Source organism: Mesocricetus auratus, unplaced genomic scaffold (assembly GCF_017639785.1).
Source record: "Mesocricetus auratus isolate SY011 unplaced genomic scaffold, BCM_Maur_2.0 Super-Scaffold_100014, whole genome shotgun sequence".
Taxonomy (NCBI): Eukaryota; Metazoa; Chordata; class Mammalia; order Rodentia; family Cricetidae; genus Mesocricetus; species Mesocricetus auratus.
Window position 1 is genome coordinate 24,676,695 of NW_024429197.1, and position 20,066 is coordinate 24,696,760.

At 52.6% G+C, this 20,066-nt stretch overlaps 3 protein-coding genes across 5 annotated transcripts; 2 read left to right on the forward strand and 1 right to left on the reverse strand.

Annotated features, from left to right (window-relative positions):
- The first annotated feature begins 241 nt into the window (after positions 1-241).
- Positions 242-5,070, forward strand: Plk3 (polo like kinase 3). Its single transcript, XM_005072046.4, has 15 exons — positions 242-571; positions 679-786; positions 877-993; positions 1,143-1,272; positions 1,363-1,450; positions 2,182-2,277; positions 2,368-2,566; positions 2,662-2,788; positions 3,003-3,094; positions 3,339-3,432; positions 3,571-3,654; positions 3,750-3,912; positions 4,044-4,173; positions 4,321-4,434; positions 4,543-5,070. Exons 1-15 carry the CDS (start codon positions 359-361, stop codon positions 4,732-4,734), a joined length of 1,947 nt encoding a protein of 648 aa, XP_005072103.1. The 5' UTR covers positions 242-358; the 3' UTR covers positions 4,735-5,070.
- Dynlt4 (dynein light chain Tctex-type 4) lies at positions 4,988-6,696 on the reverse strand. 2 transcript variants are annotated; one of them, XM_040756874.1, is made up of 3 exons: positions 6,594-6,696; positions 6,120-6,161; positions 4,988-5,739 (listed from the first exon to the last, which is right to left on the reverse strand). In XM_040756874.1, the coding sequence occupies exon 3, from the start codon at positions 5,726-5,728 to the stop codon at positions 5,084-5,086; it is 645 nt and encodes a 214-aa protein (XP_040612808.1). In that variant the 5' UTR covers positions 5,729-5,739; positions 6,120-6,161; positions 6,594-6,696; the 3' UTR covers positions 4,988-5,083. The 2 variants fall into 2 exon arrangements, with proteins under 2 accessions (XP_040612808.1, XP_040612809.1); XM_040756875.1 differs by having other exon boundaries at positions 4,988-5,736; positions 6,594-6,692.
- Positions 6,697-7,606: 910 nt separating this feature from the next.
- Btbd19 (BTB domain containing 19) lies at positions 7,607-13,869 on the forward strand. 2 transcript variants are annotated; one of them, XM_040756872.1, is made up of 8 exons: positions 7,666-8,027; positions 9,977-10,190; positions 10,322-10,375; positions 11,784-11,843; positions 12,780-12,848; positions 12,940-13,071; positions 13,171-13,296; positions 13,378-13,869. In XM_040756872.1, the coding sequence occupies exons 1-8, from the start codon at positions 7,942-7,944 to the stop codon at positions 13,510-13,512; spliced, it is 876 nt and encodes a 291-aa protein (XP_040612806.1). In that variant the 5' UTR covers positions 7,666-7,941; the 3' UTR covers positions 13,513-13,869. The 2 variants fall into 2 exon arrangements, with proteins under 2 accessions (XP_040612807.1, XP_040612806.1); XM_040756873.1 differs by lacking the exon at positions 13,171-13,296 and having other exon boundaries at positions 7,607-8,027.
- The last annotated feature ends 6,197 nt before the right edge of the window (positions 13,870-20,066 follow it).

Sequence of the window (20,066 nt, forward strand, 5' to 3'; positions counted from 1 at the left end):
CCACGTGGACGGGGTAGCAGAGAAGGAAAAAAAAAAGAGAAGCGGCGCACCTGCTGGGTTGAGAAACTCTACCACCGCGCCTTTAAGGCCAGAGCAGGAGGCGTGGCCGGACAGGGGGGAGGCTCTCCCAGGTGACGTGAGGCAGAGCAGAGGGCGTGGCTTCTCCAAGCCTGGCTGCCAGGAAAAGGGCGGAGCTCGCGATGACGAGTCACCCGGGAGGGGGCAGGCGTTCATTGATAAAAACGCCGGGCTCCCTCGGGCGCGATCGCAGAGTAGAGAAACCAGGCAGCGCCACGCGCAGCCGGGGCCGGGCGGAACCGAAAACCAGCTGGGGCCGGCGCTACGCCGCGCCGCCCGCATGGAGCCCGCCGCCGCCGGCTTCTTGTCCCCGCGCCCCTTCCCGCGCGCGGCCTCCCTGCCGGCGCCCCCCGCTGGACCGGGGCCGCCTGGTAGTGCCTCGCCGCGGTCGGAGCCTGAGGTGCTGGCCGGGCCACCGGCTCCGGACCCGGGTCGCCTCATCACCGATCCGTGCAGCGGCCGTACCTACATCAAGGGCCGCTTGTTGGGCAAGGTAGGTCACCGGGGCTTTGGGGTGACGCTGGTGGAGATGGAGGGGAGCCCTCCGGGCCCGACCCTGCCTCTCCGGAGCTCCCGGACCGATGCATCCTCTCCTCCTAGGGGGGCTTCGCCCGCTGCTATGAAGCCACTGACACCGAGACCGGTGTAGCCTACGCCGTCAAAATCATCCCGCAGAGCCGCGTCGCCAAGCCGCATCAGCGCGAGAAGGTGGGTCCAGGCCCTGAGGACCAGGAGGGTAGGGAGGGGATGGTGGCATGGGAACCTTGGAAAGATGATGATCTCGCGCTCTGGTCGCAGATCCTAAACGAGATCGAGTTGCACCGAGACCTACAGCACCGCCATATCGTTCGCTTTTCGCACCATTTCGAGGATGCTGACAACATATACATTTTCTTGGAGCTCTGTAGCCGAAAGGTCCGAAGTAGAGGGGATTCATCGGGAACAGGGGTGGGAAAGGAAGTGGTTCTTAATACCCAAAGCTGGGTTCCTGTCACCCTTAGCAAGCACAGATGGAGGGCAGGTCTGGGAAGGCAAGCAGGGACTGAAACAGTGGCTTTCTGCAGTCCCTGGCCCACATCTGGAAGGCCCGGCACACCCTGTTGGAGCCAGAGGTTCGCTACTACCTGCGCCAGATCCTTTCTGGCCTCAAGTACTTGCACCAGAGGGGTATCTTGCACAGAGACCTCAAGCTAGGTGAGATTCCTGGATCTGGTTGGAAGGGTGGGGACCTGGGAGGGAAGGGAGGGAGTGAAGAATCTGACACGTCTCTCTGCCACTATCTAGGAAATTTTTTCATCACTGATAACATGGAGCTGAAGGTGGGGGACTTTGGACTGGCAGCTCGGTTAGAGCCCCCTGAGCAGAGGAAAAAGTGAGTGAGGGCATGATGGCCATGGTCTGTATGTGACACAGATGATGTAGTGTGACAGTGTGCCTATGCAGAGCAAGGTGACCTGATGTGTGTGGGATGAACAGGGATGGGGTGATGGGCTGTCTTGTATGTGTGAAGGTAAAGGTGGCAACCTAGGACAATCTTATGAATGTGTGCCACAGATGGGCCTTGAGTCCCCGACACAGATGGGAGTCTAGGGATTTTTGGAAAGTGTGTGGCTGATCTGTGTTGAATGGGGAAACAGGCCAGGCAGTGAGCATATGTATATAAGGCAGACTGAGTGTGGGAATGACAGGACATGATACCCTATGTGTCTAAGAAGACCCCTGTGACAGGGTGTGTGTGACACAGATAGCATGTGTGGCAGGTGAGTGTTTATGGAGGGTATGACAGCTGGGGTTGGTTGTGTGCGCCACAGACTGTGGGAGGTGACAGACGGGAGTGGGGGAAGGGATCAGTCATGGACCCTCTGTATTGACCTTTGGAGAGTGGGCTGTGATGGGGTCAGGGTCTCCTCCTGTCCTGCAGGGCAGCTGAGCAGCTGGACTAGACCAGACTCAGCTGCCATTCTCAACATCCATTGTCCGAAGACAAGCAGGAGCTCTCTGGCCTTTGGTGACAGGCAGCTGCTTTGTCTGAACTCGCAGCAGGGGCAGGAGTGGGGGCGGGTGTCGGCTGGGTCTGAGCCTTCCCCTCCCTGCCTCTTTCAGGACCATCTGTGGCACTCCCAACTATGTGGCTCCCGAAGTGCTGCTGAGACAAGGCCATGGCCCCGAGGCAGATGTGTGGTCACTTGGTTGTGTCATGTGAGTGCCGAGGTCATTGGCAGGCAGGTGGTAGGCGATGGATGGGGTGTTCCCACTGCCTGACCCCTGACCTCTCGCTCCTGGGCACAGGTACACACTCCTATGTGGGAGCCCCCCATTTGAGACGGCTGACCTGAAGGAAACGTACCGCTGCATCAAGCAGGTCCATTACACTCTGCCAGCCAGCCTCTCCCTGCCTGCCCGTCAGCTCCTGGCTGCCATCCTTCGGGCTTCACCCCGAGACCGCCCCACTATTGAACAGATCCTACGCCATGACTTCTTTACGAAGGTGTGTGGTTCTCCAGATAACCCTGCATGTTCTCAGAGGATAAATGGGAGCAGACGGGGGTCTCACTTCTCCGTTTGCATGACTCTCTTCCTCAGGGCTACACCCCTGATCGGCTCCCTGTCAGCAGCTGTGTGACAGTCCCAGAGCTGACACCCCCCAACCCTGCCAGGAGTCTGTTTGCCAAAGTTACCAAGAGCCTGTTTGGCAGGAAGAAGACCAAGAGTGAGTCGGGTGTTGGTGGGTTGAAGGTATAGAGCAGTAAAATGTTGTAGTGGCTTGTTGTGTTTGTTTGAGTCGGTGGGACCAAGTGTGGGTGCCTGCAGACCCTTGGGGAGAACATGTGCTGTCTAGACCCTTGGGAAGACTTGCCTGTATGAACACTTCAGGAAATGTGGTCAGGCAGGACACTAAGGGCTGTATTTTCCCTCGACACCAGATAAGAACCATCCTGAGGAACGGGATAATGTCTCTTGCTTGGTGAGCGGCCTGATGCGCACATCCATCGGTCATCCGGATGTCAGGCCTGAGGTGAGGTGCTCACGTGAGCATTGTTCCCCTGACTCACTCTGACCCTAGCAGCTGAGGGAAGCCCAGCATAAAAGGCTGATGAAGCATCCAACCTCGTGGTGGCTTAATTGGCTGTGTCTCATTAGCCAGCTGAGGGTGACCTGGGGTGCCCTGAGAGCCATCAGGGACAGGGCTGGACCATTGGGACTTTCAAGGATTTGGATTCTGGGGCCTAATCTCACTCCCTCTCTACTCAACTGTCTAGGCTCCAGCAGCTTCAGGTCTGGCCCCTGTCAGCTTGGTAGAGACAGCTGCTGAGGACAGCTCACCCCGTGGGACACTGGCAAGCAGTGGAGACGGTGAGGAGCCAGATGAGAGGTTCTGGAGGTGGCTGGGCTGGGTGCCAGGGGCCAGAAAGAAGTAGTTGGCAGAGGGACATGACCTGGGCCCAGGGAGGCTGTTTGTTGGCTAAATGACAGTGCCCTCTGTTCCCTCAGGATTTGAAGAAGGGTTGACTGTGGCCACGGTGGTAGAGTCAGCCCTCTGTGCACTGAGGAACTGTGTGGCCTTCATGCCCCCAGGTAAGGCTGGGCTCAGGTACATGGGAATAGTTTAGCAAGTTCTTTTTGACCTAGAGGCCAGGGGATCTCTTCACTCTTCTCCTCTCCCGTAACAGCGGAACAGAACCCAGCTCCACTGGCACAGCCAGAGCCTCTGGTGTGGGTCAGCAAGTGGGTTGACTACTCCAACAAGTTTGGCTTTGGGTATCAGCTGTCCAGCCGCCGTGTAGCTGTGCTCTTCAACGACGGCACACACATGGCCCTGTCAGCCAACAGAAAGTAAGTGCTACTCTGGGCTTCTCTGTACCCAGCAGGGGTGCACCTTGGTGTGTGTTTCTGTGTTCCGGGGTCTGGGGTTTCAAGTCCAAAGGGGAGGAACGATAACATGGCCTCTGCATCCGCACTCTCAGGATTGTGCACTACAACCCCACCAGCACGAAGCACTTCTCCTTCTCTGTGGGCTCCGTACCCCGGGCTCTGCAGCCTCAGCTGGGCATCCTGCGCTATTTCGCCTCCTACATGGAGCAGCACCTCATGAAGGTGTGTGGGCTGCATGGGGATTTTAGGGACTAATAATCTTCTGGTTCTCCGCTGTTGGTGGGGGGGAGGGGTGGCTCAAAGATAGTGGCTGATCATGGAAGGGCAGGAGACGTCCAGTCTAGTGACCTGGCCTGCCTGTCCTCTCAGGGTGGAGATCTGCCCAGCGTGGAAGAGGTAGAGGTGCCTGCCCCGCCCTTGCTGTTGCAGTGGGTCAAGACTGATCAGGCCCTGCTTATGCTGTTTAGTGATGGCACTGTGCAGGTAAGAGCCCGTCCTGGAGTTGGAGGGAAGGTCCTGTAGGCCCAGGCTTCTGGGAAGGCATGTGGGTCTGGTGTCCCAGCCCCGAACACTGTTACCTTCTGTGCACAGGTGAACTTCTATGGGGATCACACAAAACTGATCCTCAGTGGCTGGGAACCTCTCCTTGTGACTTTTGTGGCCCGAAATCGCAGCGCTTGTACTTACCTCGCTTCCCACCTCCGGCAGCTGGGCTGCTCCCCAGACCTACGGCAGCGACTGCGCTATGCTCTGCGCCTGCTCAGGGATCGGAGTCCTGCTTAGGTTCCAACCTGCAGAGCAGGCTGTGATCCAGATCCCAGGCCTGTGCCTGAAAGGCTCTGGCCCTTGCCTTTGTGGCCCTTCCTGTCCCTTTGGTGCCTCACTGGGGGCTCTGGACTGAATCCCCCAGGCAATCAGGGACCAACTTTACTACAGTTGGGCATGGTCTGCCATGGCCGTCCCTGTCTCTTCCCCTTTCTCCCTGAGATAAGCCTGAGCCTTAGCTCCCAGCTAGGGGGCATTATTTATGGACCACTTTTATTTATTAACAGACATTTATTTATTGGGATGTGAGCCCCAGGGGGGCCTCCTCCTGGGATAATAAACCATTTTTCAGAACTTGAAGGCCTTATCATTCCCAGTATACTGCGTGGACAGTGGCCACAGCAAACAGTGAAGTGTTAGCGAAGGTGGCAGAGGCCAATCCATCGTGGACTGCGTCCCAGAGTGCGCGGCTGACCACGTGCACGCCCTGTCTCCCGCGTGAGCCCAGCACCACACTGCACACCAGTTTGTAGCGGGGTAGGCAGAGCTCCCGCACACGTATGCGTATCTGCTCACACAGTGCCTGTGTCAGCTTCCCCGCCTCACTACCTGAGTAGCACACGTTGCTCAGCCCTGCGTGCAGGGCTGCCTCGAGGACACACTGGGCTCTTTCAGCTTCCCAGCGCTCCCCTGGTGCCGGTTCTGTGCGGTATGAGGGTGCCATCCTACGGGCAGGCACCAGGGGTAGCCCAGAAAAGCTAACTCGTGAACCTAAAGGGGGCATTGGGCTCAGGGATGGTCGTCGACCTCCGGGACCTACTAGGGGTCCTGCCAGTGAGTTGCGGCGTGAAAAGGATGGGTGTAGGCTCAGCAGGGAGCCACGACGGGAGGCTAGGCCTGGGCCTATAGGTCGGGTCTCATCGATGCTGGGCAGGTGACCTCCAGACTTCCCTGGTGGTGATTTTAGAGCCAGGTCTTTGGTAGTCTCCTCTTCCTGAGTCCTGCCAGCCATAGGTCTGCCTGCTGGAAGACCCACATTGAAGTTCACTGACTGAGATCTCCCTACACCCAGCCCTCCTCTTGCTCAGTGAAGTTGAGACTTTCTCTCTCTCTCTCTCTCTCTCTCTCTCTCTCTCTCTCTCTCTCTCTCTCTCTCTCTCTCTCTCTCTCTCCCTCCCTCCCTCCCTTCCTCCCTCCCTCCCTCCCTCCCTCTCTGTGTGTGTGTGTGTGTGTTTGAGACAGTCTCACATGGCCTCCAGCTCTGTAACTGAGGCTGGCTTTGGACTCCATCCTCCTGTCTACAATTTCTGAGAGATGGGACGGCAGAATGTACAAGCACACTCAGGTCTCCCTAGTAAACTATAGGCTCATATCACCATGTTTAGCTCTTCTCTGTTTCTTACCTGTGTCTTTGGAACAAGTAGACCAAATTGGGGGTGCATGAACTGCAAAGGGGAAGATTAGTGGCCATTAGAGAGATAAGCAAGGGAAGGGATTGCTTGTTTATGAGCATAGAATCTCTACCCAGACTTCTTTTCCCTTGGTCACTGTGGAGGATGACTGGGTGAGCAGTAAGTCCACTTCCTTTTCCCCCTCCCACATGATTTCACCAGCAAAATGGAGACATGAAACTGGTTTCTGGGTTTCTTCAATCCATAGCCAGAAGGGACAGACCCAGCTCCGTCACTCTCATAGGTCTCTCTATCCTCAGAAGTATAGAACTTAATCATCTTCCCTGCTCTAAGTAGGGTGTGACTTAAACCCCCCTTGACCTGCTGCAGGCAACAAGTGAAGCAACCGTCTCTCGTCTCAGCCGTCAGAACCATCTGTGGATGGATGCCCTCTTCTCCTGAAACTCCCTCAGGCACCTGACTCACCTGCAGCCTTTGGCCTCCAAGCTCTGCCGGCCCCACAGCCTTGACTGAGCTGGCCTGACTGGCCTGTGGGTGGGGAAGGCTTGTGTTATGCAGTTACCATGGGGCTGCTGTGACAAGCATACTCTTCCCTCCCAGAACTCCTCCCGCCAGCCAAACTCCGGACTAACCTAAGTGCTACTGCTGTGAGCACCTGCTGAGGGGAGGGAGGGTGCCCTGAGTTGGGGGGAGGGGCCCCTCAGGGACTTGGAGTTCTAGATTATCACAGATGAGGGGCAGGCGTAGAGGTTCGCTCATCAGAAATGTGCTGCTTTTGAGTCACTATTTCTTATGAAATGGCCAGTCAGCAGATCTGCCCATTTGTGAACAAGTTACAGGGGCCTGGGATATGCCAAAGCCTTAGACCAAGGGGGCGGCTTCTTAGGAATCCAGTATCTGGCCTCACAGGAAAGAGTACGTCATGGTTTTACATTCTCCCATCAGCCTCAACAAGGACAAACATTTCCGCTTCAGGGCAGAGCTAGGGTGGGGCTTGGATGACTTCCTTACTTCAGAGCTGTGTGCTGAGGAGGGGAGGCATATAGGCTCAGTGGGAAAGACCCAGGCCTGGCATAGCCATGACTCAATGGTGACTCTAAGCCGTCTCTTGACTTCTGCTGACCCACTCAGGTGCCCTGGGACTTGTCCCCAGCTGGCCAAATTGCTTTCATGCCCCAGTATCTAGTATATAATACCTCTCTCCCTAGTGCTGATTGCTTCTCAGGGATGCCAGAGGCTGTGTGCTGTTTGTTAGAACTGATACCTCACCCCCAGGCAAACTATGTCTGAGTTCTCAGAACCACACTTAGGGGTGAGAATTTTCCCTCATGAGGTGATGCCTCAGGCTTGGCTATCCCGGTTCTAAAGTGAACCTGTAGGGGAGGGATTAGGAAGGCAGGCGGAGGTCTTGAATTCTGAATCCAGTGCATGCAGGAGCCAGCAGGAAGACCCTTGACCTCTTCTTAGAGCTCTTCTACCGATGAAATATTTTCCTAGGCGGATTGGGAGATGGGCGGGGCCTTCCCAGGCTCAGCTCCAGTTTCCATGGAAACCCACAGGTTTCCCACCCAGCGGCTGTCTGGGCAGGCTCCCAGCCTGGGCCTCCCTCATCCACCACTCTTCTCCAGCCTCAGCTTCTTTGCGTCCTCTCTGCCTGCAGCCCTTCACTGAACCTCAGGCCTTCTTTAGGGGCCGAGACCTCCTCTTAAACTTCAGCTCCTCACAAACAGGCCTCCACAGCTTCTGCTCTTCTTCTCAGGCCTCTCTTGCCTGCTAGGTCATTCCCCCCTTTGTTCTGTTGCTCATCCCACACATGGAGAACCCAGGACTGATTGTGCATGGGCGGGCTGCACCCTTTTCCACAGCACTCCGAAGCCTTGTCAACAATCCCCGGTACAGGTGAGGCAGTGCCCTCCGCCGCCCCCCCCCCCAGTGGAAACCCTAGCTGGTTCTCATGGGCCTATGAATTTGAGGAGCCTAAGGGTGAAGAGGCCAGGAAAGAGCATTTGGCCTCCCTGGTGAGCTCAGTCTATGAGGAAGTCGAGTAGCGAGTATGTCTACTGGCCTGTGTCCATGCTACCCTGAGTCAGAGGCGAGGGTAGTGGGGGATAGAGAGGAGGGCAGCTGTGTGAACTCAGGCAAAGCAGTTCCTTCCTTCTCTGGACGGAGGAAGAGATCCTTAACCCCCTCCCTCGGCCCGGCCCTGAAAGGTGGAATTTGACTTGACTCCCTCCCGGCTCCCGTGGGTGTTAAACTAAGTGATGGGACTTCTTTTCTTGAAGAGACAGGAGCAGAGGACTCTAGGGATCCATAAGAGGAATGGGAGCACACAGGATTAGGTCAGAGACCCAGACAGGAAATAGTTCAAGGCTGCTGACCTCCCACTGCTTGCTCAAGAGGCTAGTGCTGTCTGAAACCAGGAATAGAGTTTACTGGCGGCAGGGTTGGTCATGGGACACAGAATGCCACTTCCCGTCTCCACTGTCTCAGAGGCTGCCTGCTCCCCCAGGGTTAGCGACTATCACCATTCATTTTGAGGACAGAGTGTCACAGTCTGGCCTAAAGAGTGGACCCTTAGGCCCTGAGCTGGGAGTAGAAGGCACTGGAGACTGAAGCTCTCTGTACTGCCTCCCCCTCTATCTTATGCAGAGTTTCAGAGGCCCAGAGGCTGGGACCGGAAGTGATTGTGAAGATGGAAAATGTGGTCTCAACCTCATGATGGTGTATCACTGCCATGTCTGTTTGCAGTCAGTGTGCTCTGAACCCCACATCCTCACACCCTCCTACGGGAGGAAGAGTGAAGATGCTGAGTTAGCATCTCATGGAAGCAGTACCACAAGGAGTTTCCTTTCCCCCAAGACTCAGACTGGGGAGAGAGCAATCTTGCTTGCATGAACCCTAGTATCCCCTGCTGAAATTTAAGAAAAGCAGCTCAATAGAGAAAGACACTGTACAACAGAGTTCAAGCAGAAGGGTTTTTTGTTGTTGTTTTGTTTTGTTTTTCGAGACAGGGTTTCTCTGTATTGTTTTGGAGGCTGTCCTGGAACTCGCTCTGTAGACCAGGCTGGCCTCAAACTCAGAGATCCACCTGCCTCTGCCTCCGAGTGCTGGGATTAAAGGTGTGCACTACCAACGCCTGGGCCCAGAAGGGTTTTTTATTAAGGGAAAAGGATTGTAAAAAGGAGAAGGGGAGGGGGGAGACTGGCCTCCAGGGACAGGAGCAACAGGAGAGAGGAAAGAGGGGCAGAGCGAGAGAGAGGGAGAAAGGGGGGACAGACAGAGGGAAAGAGGGGAGGATGGGAGGTGGGCAGGGCCCTTTGAAAAGGGAACATAGTGAATAGGCACAGGTGGTGCTCTTATGGCCACAGCTGAGTGCGTATCCTGTCAGAACCCCAAGGACAGACCAGTACAGATGCCTGAATACTACCATCCCCTCTTTGACCAAGCGTAGTGAACTCCTCTGAGACCTGTGGTTCTGACTGAGGAGTCTGAGAGTCAAAGACAGAAAGTCACAGGGTGGAACTGAGACTAGAGTTTAGGCCTGTGTCTCCCAGACGTGGGTTTTGACCTTACACAAAAAGAAGCCCCAGCGTGGCAGAGGCAAAGCCAAAAGTGTAATGAGGTTCAAGATTCCCTTCTCTGGCCGGGCGTGGGTGGTGCACGCCTTTAGTCCCAGCACTCAGGAGGCAGAGGGAGGTGGATCTCTGTGACTTCCAGACCAGCCTGGTCTATAAGAGCTAGTTCCAGGACAGCTCCCAAAGCCAAACCCTGTCTCAAAAAAGAAAAAAAAAAAACAAAAAAAAAAAACAAAGATTCCCTTCTCTGGCTTTCTGTCCTCTCTTCCACAGCGATGTTTGCTTTGTTGTTGGTCAAGAACGGCAAGAGGTGTTTGCCCACCGGTGTTTGTTGGCCTGTAGATGCAACTTCTTCCAGAGACTTTTGGGCACAGAGCCGGGCCTTGGGGTACCTAGTCCTGTGGTGCTAAGCACTGTGCCAGCCGAGGCCTTCTTAGCTGTGCTGGAGTTCCTGTATACCAACAGTGTCAAGCTGCACCGATACTCTGTGAGCCTACCAAGCAGGGGTCAGGGTAGGAGAGAGGCCGGGATGCATGAGGCAGAAGTCTGCACGTTATGCTGTGGGTTGAGGGGCGGGGAAACTCCCTTCTGTCCCCTCAGCCACCACCCCCTGTGCAGGTGCTGGAAGTGCTGACAGCAGCTGTGGAATATGGGCTGGAGGAACTTCGAGAGGTAGGTGTCTCAGGCAGGCCCTCTTGTTCCCCTTGCCTTTCAGTTCAAAGCCTCCTTCATAGTCTGACCTTCTCACACAGACAGAAGCATGCACACAGGATCTGCACATGCTCAGTGTGCGCTGAGTATCGAAAGTATTTATGGCTGGTTCTGCAGTCCAAGGGTAAATTGGCTTTGGTTCCGTGGTTGGAGAGACATATGAAGACACTTAACATGCATGGGTCATGGTGCTTCAGGCCAGTATTCCCAGAACTCTGAAGGCTGGGGAGGATGGCAAATTTAAGGGCAGCCTGAACTACCTAGGGAGTTAAGGCTACCCTGAGCTACAGAGACTTAGTTTCAAAAAGCTAAACTTAAAAGTAGGGGTCTAAGTGTGATAGGCAGACTGCTGATGTATAGAGATTCCTGGAGAAGGAAACTTTTGTGTTAGAACTGGAAGAACAAGTAGGGTTTTGTTCAGGAGAGTGGGAAGATGGCATTATAGTCACAGGACAATCAAGGAGCTAGTTAGATAAGTAGTGTGGTTGGACAGGGAACCTGAGTGTGGGATGAATTGGAAGGGTACCAGGAAGCTGGTTCATTCAGGTACAAGAATTTGTGCTTTAGGCTGGGAGTATAGTTCAATGGTAGAACACTTGCCTAGCATGCTATAGGCCCTGGGTTCAACTCCTAGCACTAGCCAGGTATGGTGGTATGTACCTGTATTTCCAGCACACTCCGTAGGCAGAGTAGAGGGAAGGATAATCCAAGTTTATGGCCAATCTGGTCTACAGAGTGAGTTTTAGGGCAGCCAAAGCTACACAGCAAGACCCTGTCTCAACTTTCCCTTCCCTGGAGTCCTTTTAATGCAAGGGTAGTGGAGATTCACTGAAAGTTTTGGACAAGGGAGAAAGGGATTGAGAGAAAAGGAAAAAGGAAAAGCCTGTCAGGCCAGTCAGATTAGTGTCAAAGTCAAGAGGGTGTGACCAAGACAGAAATGGCAGTCCAAGAGAGGTGGTGGCTCTGAGAAGAGACAGCTGGCACCACCCAGGGCTTTTCTGGAAGAGGGAGATGTCAAGCATAACATCTAAGTTTCTGTTAAAAAGAAGTGTCATTGGGTCGAGGGGAACAAGTGGAGGAAGATAGAAAGGGAGGAGGCTGGAGGTTTGCCATGGGTCTTAGTGGAGACAAGTGTACTAGGGGGTGCTTTGGGATGGCCTTTGGTAGCCTCCAGGCCCTCTAGGCTTGCAAAGCTACAGGTCTGCTCAACATTTCCCTGTTTCCCAAATCTGGGAGGTCAAGATGACTCTGGGTCTGCTGGGAGTCTGAGAGACTCACTGTTCCAAGCCTACTTACTGTTTCTAGGGTAGGACTTGAGGTCTTGAAGGAGGGACACCGCCACACAATTCACTTTCGTTTCTGTCCCCAGTTATGCCTGGAGTTTGTGGTGAAGGTGCTGGATGTGGAGTTGGTTTGTGAGGCCCTGCAGGTAGGTATTGCTGGGCAGCCCTGGGGAGGAATCTGACATTTTTTTTTCCTGAGACAGGATTTCTCTGGCTTTGGAGGCTGTCCTGGAACTCACCCTGTAGATCAGGCTGGTCTTGAACTCACAGAGATTGGCCTGCCTCTGCCTCCCGAGTGCTGGGATTAGAGGTGTGCACCTCCACTGCCAGGCGGAATCTGATTTTTAGTATGTGGTCCTGGTCTCTCCACACGGCAGAGGCCTTGACTGGCTACATCTTCTAAGGAACGATATGAGGCCATGTGTGCTCAAGGATGCTTAGGAGATAAACTCTGTGCCCAGATCTGTGGGGTGTGGAGTACATCAGGAAGGTCGTATGCAGGAGGGAGAGTCAAAGGGCTGGGAAAGGCAGGCATGGTGACACACTCCTTTAATTCCAGTACTCAAGAAGCAGAGACATTCAGATCTGAGTTCAAGGCCAGCCAGGGCTACATAGTGGTCTTCTATTAAGAGTGGGAAATGGAGCCGGGAGGTGGTAGTGGCACATGGCTTTAATCCCAGCACTTGAGAGGCAGAGGCTGGTAGATCTGAGTTCAAGGCCAGCCAGGGCCACACAGAGAACCCTGTATCGGAAAAAAACAAGCAAACAAACCCCCTAACAACAAAAAGCAGAGTGGGGAATGGCTCTAAGCAGGGATGGAGAAAGGTGGGATGTGGAGTTTGGAAGCCAAGCTTGGACTCCAGGACTGAGTTTAAAGGGCCCGAACATGGCCTCCTTTAGCATCTGCTTGTGTGGTGTTCACGGGCCACTGCGCTTTCCCCAGGTCTAATTCCATGAGGCACTGCCTGTGCTGTCAGCCTCCCCGTTTGGGTCGTGCTCAGGCTTGTGGCAGTCCTAGTGTGCAGAGCTGGGTTACACGGCCTCTCCAGTCTCTAGACTGACCACTTTCACTCCGCCCTCAGGTTGCTGTAACCTTTGGCCTGGGGCCGCTGCAGGAGCGGTGCATAGCCTTCATAGAGGCTCACAGCCAGGTACAGCTCCCCAACATTACACTTGTACCCTGTCCCCCACCCCCCAACCCCCGCCATTCTTCTCTGCCCTGATCGATACACCGATCCACAGGAGGCGCTCCGCACCCGTGGCTTCCTGGAGCTGTCGGCCACTGCGCTGCTGCCGGTGTTACGCAGTGACAAGCTCTGCGTGGACGAGGCTGAGCTGGTCCAGGCAGCCCGAAGCTGGGCGCGCGTGGGCGCCGTGAGTGGGATGGGGGGGAGGCCAGGCCCTCAGGAATTCGGCAAGTGGGCGGAGGGCGCAGGCCGCCACTCGGCCGGGGCTCAAGGATCGACTCCACAGGCGGTGTTGGAGCGACCGGTGGCCGAGGTGGCGGCTCCAGTGGTTCGAGAGCTGAGACTAGCCTTGCTGGCTCCAGCGGAGCTGAGCGCCCTGGAAGAGCAGAACCGACGGGAGCCGTTCATCCCGGTGCGGACGCCACGTGGGGATGAGGAGCCCGGGCCCCTGCCGGGGACTTCGGACTGCGTGGTGACCAGCTTTCTCCTACAGGGGGAGCAAATTGTGGAGGCGTGGAAGTGCCACGCCCTACGGAGAGGAGATGCGGCCCGGGACGCACCGTGCAGACGGCGAAGGGGAACTTTACCCCGGGATCACCACCGGTTTCTGGACCTTCGGTTCAAATGACCTACTTCCGGAACGTGGGAGGATTTTGATCTCACCCCAAACTACAGCTCCCGAGGTGCTCTGCGCTCGAGGCGAGCTTCCGCCCCCAGCAGGCCTAGCGAGCCGGGGGTCGGGAGGACCGTTCCCCGTCTGAAGCAAAACCCAAAGCCTCCGCCTAGAAGTAGGGGCGGGGTAGTGGGCCAGAGGTTGGGGCTGTACAGTGAGCTCGGGTGACGCCCCGAGGCCGGAAGTGAGGGTGTCCTTTGTTCCGTGAGCTCACCCCGCATCCTGCTGCCGGTCTGTCCTCTGTGTCTCTGTATTCGGATGACTCTGGTATCTATTTAGCTCATCGTCTTTAAAACAAATCGGCTTCCTGGCTCCAGGCTCAGTGTGTTTTCTTGCCTTCTCATCTTCTCTCGCAGCCCGGCTCAGGAACCTGGCTCTGAGTCTTGCCTACCTCATGCCCTTTCTCCATGCTAATAATACTTTGGAGTTGGTTTGGTCTGCAGCCTCTCTTCTGTCACTTCCGGGGGTCTTTTCTGCCCTTGCCCCCGGCCAGTGCTCCCTCACTCCTTTCCCTCAGTGCACAGTGCATCCGTGTGATCGTCCCATCCTTGTGATTGTCACGCTTGCCCTCCTGAGTTCTTCAGCGTCCTTAGTTGCATTCTAGGACAAGCTACTAAAGTTCCTAGATAATTAGAAGTTCTTAACTCTGAGTTTAGGCATTCCAGAATTAACTTTTTTGGGGTGGTGGTGGTGGTGGATAATCTCACTGTGTAACCCCAGCTGGTCTAGTGCTCACTACGCCAGGCTAGCTTTGAACTCACAAAGCTCTAACTGCCTCCCTGGTACAGAGATTAAAACCATCATGTACTGTTACTTCCAGCTAAATTAAAACCAAAGAAAAAAGCCAGGCAGTGGTGCCGCATGGCTTCCATCCCAGCACTCGGGAGGCCGAGGCAGGAGGATCTCAGAATTTGAGACCAACCTAGTGTACAGAGCTAGTTTCAGGACAGTCAAGCCTACACAGAGAAACCCTGTCTCAGAAAAATTAAAACAAAACCTCTTAAAGAGATGGGAAGGAGCCGGCGGTGGTGGTGCATGCCTTCAGTCCCAGCACTTGAGAGGCAGAGGCAGGCGAATCTCTGTGAGTTCGAGACAAGCCTTGTCTACAAGAGCTAGTTCCAGGACAGCCTCCAAACAAAGTCACAGAGAAACCCTGCCTTGAACCCACCCCCTCCAAAAAAAAAAAAAAAAGAGGCCCAGCATTGATGGCGCATGCCCTTAATCCCAGCACTCAGGATACAGAAGCAGGTGGATCTCTGTGAGTTCGAGGCCAGCCTGGTCTACAGAGCAAGTTCCAGGACAGCCTCCAAAACAATACAGAGAAACCCTGTCTCGAAAAAAGAAAAAACAAAAAAAGATGGGAAGGAATCTTAAGTCTTTGCTCAGACTGGCCTGGACTTACTGAGCTGAAACAGTTCTGCCTTGGCACGCCCACCTCCAGTAGCTGGAACTGCTGTAGTATAATATAGATACGAGCCATCTCTCCAGCCCCCAGCAAGTCATTTTGGTTTTTTGTTTGTTTGTTTGTTTGTTTGTTTGTTTTGTTTTTCAAGACAGGTTATCCTGGAACTAGCTGTTGTAGACCACACCGGTCTTGAACTCACAGAGATCCTCCTGCCTCTGCCTCTTGAGTGCTGGGATTAAAGGCAAGCGCCACCACCACCCAGCCCCCAGCAAGTAATTTTAAAGAAGTTGTAAAGCAAGATTTAAAAATGAAGAAGTGGACAGTTGAAAAGGAAATAAAATTATAATTCTGACATATAAAAATGTATTGCTTATGGGTTAAAGATAGTTATTTGTATTCTCTCTCAAGATTGAACAGGTGGCTACCCAGTGGGTATTCATGTTTGAACAGTGAACACTGAAAGTAATGCTGCTTGTATGACTATAATTCTCTTGCTTTTGGTTACTTTATTTTACACCAGCTTTCGAGGCCATGTACTAAGCTAAGCCTATGCTTAGCTTTGCTACAGCACTATGGTGGGAATGGCTCTCTAAACTGTTTTCAGGAGTTTAGAAATCATTCCAGTTGCTTGAAACCGTCATTCTTTTGCTTGAGGACAGAAAACTCCACCTTTCATGCCGGCTAACATGGCTGTCTTCTGGACATGTGTTTAGGAGACAAACAGCATGGCGGACTAGGCCTGTAGATGTTAGCATTCAGGAAGTGGACGCAGGAGGATCAGCAGTTTGAGGCTAGCCTAGGTTAGCTGCATGGTGACACCTGTTTCATAAAACAAGATAAATTGTGCATGGTGGCACACACCTTTACTCCCAGCACTCGGGAGGCAGAGGCAGGCGGATCTCTGTGGGTTCAATGCCTGCCTGGTCTACAGCTACAGAGCAAGTTCTAGGACAGCCTCCAAAACAGTACAGAGAAACCCTGTCTTTAAAAAAAAACAAAAAAAACAAAACAAAACAAAAAAACCAAAGAAACTTATAATGACCCTCCTGCCTCAGCTTCCCAAGTGACAGAATTAATTACAGACATGAAACACCATACTCCAGGTTAGGAGCTGGCTGTGGTGGCTCATGTTTGTAATCCTAGTGCTGGGGAACAGATCACTCTGAGTTCCAGGACAGTTTTGCCTGCATTCCAGATACCTGGAGTACAGAACGAGTCTTTTCAAAAAACGAGCAAACAGAAAATGTGGTGATGCTACAGCGAGGACTCAGCTGCTCTTGGAAAGGACTGAAGTTCAGTTGCTAGCACCCAGGTCAAGTAGCTTACTACCACCTGTAACTCAAGCCCCAGGGGGTCTGATGTCTCTAGTCTCATGGGTGTCTGAATTCCACATACTCACCCCCACACACACGTAGACATAATAAAAAAAGAGATAAATCTGAAAGAAAAAGGGTTGATTCAAAATTGTTACTCTTTTTTTTATATTTTATTTTCCAGTTTAAATTTAGATAAGAAAAATTGTTACTCTTCATGGGAGTGTTTTTGTGAAAGGTGGAAGATGCCAGTGATACGAAGAAAAACCAGAGGATGGGTGTGTCCCTTTGCATCCATCCTCCCAGAGGTCCAGTGCCTCAGCTGCATGGTGTAGGTTAGAAGGCTGTAGTTTATATACATGTGTGTTTTCAGCAAATAAGTTGTATCCTACAATCATGGGGAAACATCCTCAAGTGTATTGGTATCCTGTTGGCCTGGTGCTGAGTGATAGCAACCTGCTATCCACCTGCTGGGTGGCACCTGACTTCGCTCCAGAGAGCTAGCTCCTAGTCTAACCCATACTTTGACCTGCAGGATACATTTTGTTCACCTATGTGAACTTTGTTTGGGAATTTCCCAAGAAAATGAAGGCCTACGCAAAACTTGGTTCAGGAAACCCGGAAAACCGTGTGATACCTCTGTGCATGGCATTATCTTTTTGGAAGCCTCATTCAAGTTCTGAGCATATGGTGATCAACTGGCCAAAATGTAAATATGGAGAAAAATAAGAATGCCTTGGGTGTAGGGAGTGTACTACTTCAGTTCCTTGAAGCTGGGGTCCCCTGCAGCTGCAACAGCTAAATTCAGTCTTTTTTTTTTTTTCTGAGACGGGGTTTCTCTATATTGTTTTGGAGGCTGTCCTGGAACTTTCTGTAGACCAGGCTGGCCTCGAAGTCACAGAGATCTGCCTGCCTCAGTCTCCCAAGTACTGGGATTAAAGGTGTGTGCCACCAACACCCGGCTCCTAAATTCATCCTTTTTTTTTTTTTTTTTTTTTTTTTTTTTTTGGTTTTTCGAGACAGGGTTTCTCTGTGGCTTTGGAGGCTGTCCTGGAACTTGCTTGGTAGTCCAGGCTGGTCTCCAACTCACAGAGATCCTCCTGCCTCTGCCTCCCGAGTGCTGGGATTAAAGGCGTGCGCCACCAACGCCTGGCCTAAATTCATTCTTAAAGTGTCTGAGTTTTCTTTCCACAGACCCTGGTAAACCCACATCCATGCCTCGCCTTCCGCATCACTCTGGGCAGGAACTCTTTATGTTCCGTGGGTGTGCAAATTAAAAGACCTCAGACTGGTTTTGGGAAACCAGCTGTAGGAAGGTGGGTAGGCAGAAACGACCAAGAGGAGGCTCTGGATTCCAGGCCACTCTCTTCCTGCTTCTCCTCCAGTTGCCTGGGCCTCGTCCTGTCTTTCCTCATACCATCTGGATTGGTAAATTGTTAGGCCCAGTGCTACAGTGACTGTTTTGTTGTCTCAGACTGGCAGAGCACCCCCAGTTCAGACTGACCAGCCCAGCTCAGCACTGAGAAGCAGGACCACACAGGAGGCATGCTGCCACCCTCTGGCAGTTGTCATTCAGGTTATCTTTATTTTATTTTTTGTTTTCCCCCCTTTTTAAAAAATCTTAAATTAGAAACAAGCTTGTTTAATATGTCAATCCCAGTTCACTCTCCCTCCCCTACTCCCCTGTCCCCCACCAACCCCCTATCCCATCCATTTTCTACTTCTGGGTGGTGGGGGGGGGTGAGGTCTTCCGTGGGGAATCTTCAGAGTCTGTCATATCATTTGGAGCAGGGCCTAGGCCCTCCCCCATGTGTCTAGGCTGAGAGAGTATCCCTCTATGTGGAATGGGCTCCCAAAGTCCATTCGTGTACTAGAGATAAATACTGATCCGCTGCCAGAGGCCCCATAGATTGCCCAGGCCTCTTAACTGACACCCACGTTCAATTTCCCAGCTATCAGTCTGGAGTCCATGAACTCCCCCTTGGTCCAGTCAACTATGTCTGTGGGTTTCTCCAGCCTGATCTTGACCCCTTTGGTCATCACTCCTTCCTTTCTGCAGCTCAATGTTTAGCTGTGGGTGTTTGCTTCTGCTTTCATCAGCTACTGAATGAAGGCTCTAGGATGGCATATAGGGTAGTCATCAATCTCATTATTGAAGAAGAGCATTTAAGGTAGTCTCTCCACTATTACTTAGATTGTCAGTTGGGGTCGTCCTTGTGGATCTCTGGATGTTTCTCTAGTGCCAGATTTGTCTTTAAACATATAATGGCTTCCTTTATTATGGTATCTCTTTTCTTGCTCTCCTCTATTCTTCCCCTGCCTCAATCTTCCTGCTCCCTCATATCCTCCTTTCCCCTCCTCTTCTCCCCTTTATTTTTTGGTTTTTGAGACTTCTATGTAGCCCTTGCTGTTCTAGAACTCACTACATAGACCAGGCTGGCCTTGAACTCACAGAGATCCACCTGTCTCTGGTCCCAAGTAAATCAAAGATGTATGTTACCATGTGTGGCTCCAGGTTATCTTGTTTTTAGAACAGTGTCTCACTCTGTAGCTTAGGCTGGTCTCAAGCTCACAGCAATTCTCCAGCCTCAGCCTCACAAGGGCTGAGATTAAGAGTGTGAGCTGCCACACTCAGTAGCATCCAGTTCCTTTTGAAGGTTGACTTGGGATTAGGACAAGGGAAGCTGAGGAAGAACCTAGGCAGAGGGAGTAACAAGTTCAAAGCTACGGTGACACAAATAGTAGTGGTTTATTCTTGTCCAGAAAGTAGAGTGTGTTTTAAAGAGGCTGTGTCTGGCAGTCAAGGCTAGCCCTAGTGGAACCTGGGATGGGATTAGGCTTGATCTATGGCATGGGGAGTCATGGAAGGTGTTAAGCCGGAGGGTGGAGTAGGACTGGGTGCTGCACAGGGTGAACTCAACCTACAAGCAGTATGGGACTTCTCACCTCAGGCTGGATGAGGTCAGTGGCCAAGACTGAGTGCCCTGGGGTGGTTCAACTCTGACTGGATCCATTCAGTGACTCCCTCATTCTTCAGGACAGCACTGATCATGCAATCAGCTACAAGCTTTCAACACAGCTGTCAACAATGTTCCTAAAATGAAGCACCCCTTCTGCAAGGCTGACTAAGTGATTGGAACCTCAATGATGTGCCGAGGTTGGAATGCTACCCCTAGAGCCAAGTTATCTTGGGACATCTTTGGCTCCCACAATAGTCATTTATTGTCCTCTGTACATGACATCACATCTTTGTGGCCATTTGGTAAATCTTTTGAAATGTACAGATTCTTAGTTTTCAACCAACCAAAGGGCTAGGAACTCCACCAGCCTCCAAAGGCTGTAGCAGTTTTTCTGCTTTGGGTTTGCAGGGCTACCCAACATTCCCACCAATGTGCGCCGGCACTGCTGGCTTTATTTTTTGTGGTGTGTATGTGTGTTTTGTTATTTTTTTTGGTTTGGTTTTTTTCAAGACAAGGTTTCTCTGTGTAGCCCTGGCTGTCCTGGAACTTGCTTTGTAGAACAGCCTGAGCTTGAACTCTGACCTAGAAACATAGCACATACACACCCATCTACCAACCTATACACCAAGTAAATTGTAATAAAATAATAAAAAAGGTCAGAATTTCATGTAGCCCAAGCTGACCTCAAACTCTAAAGTAGCAGAGGATGGCCTCTGATCATACAACACCCTTAAGGGCTGGGATTACAGGCCCTGACACTATGCAAGCCATCTCTGATAGCTAACTTTCATGAGTCATCTAAAAAACAAAGAGCACCTTAGTCATTTGAAA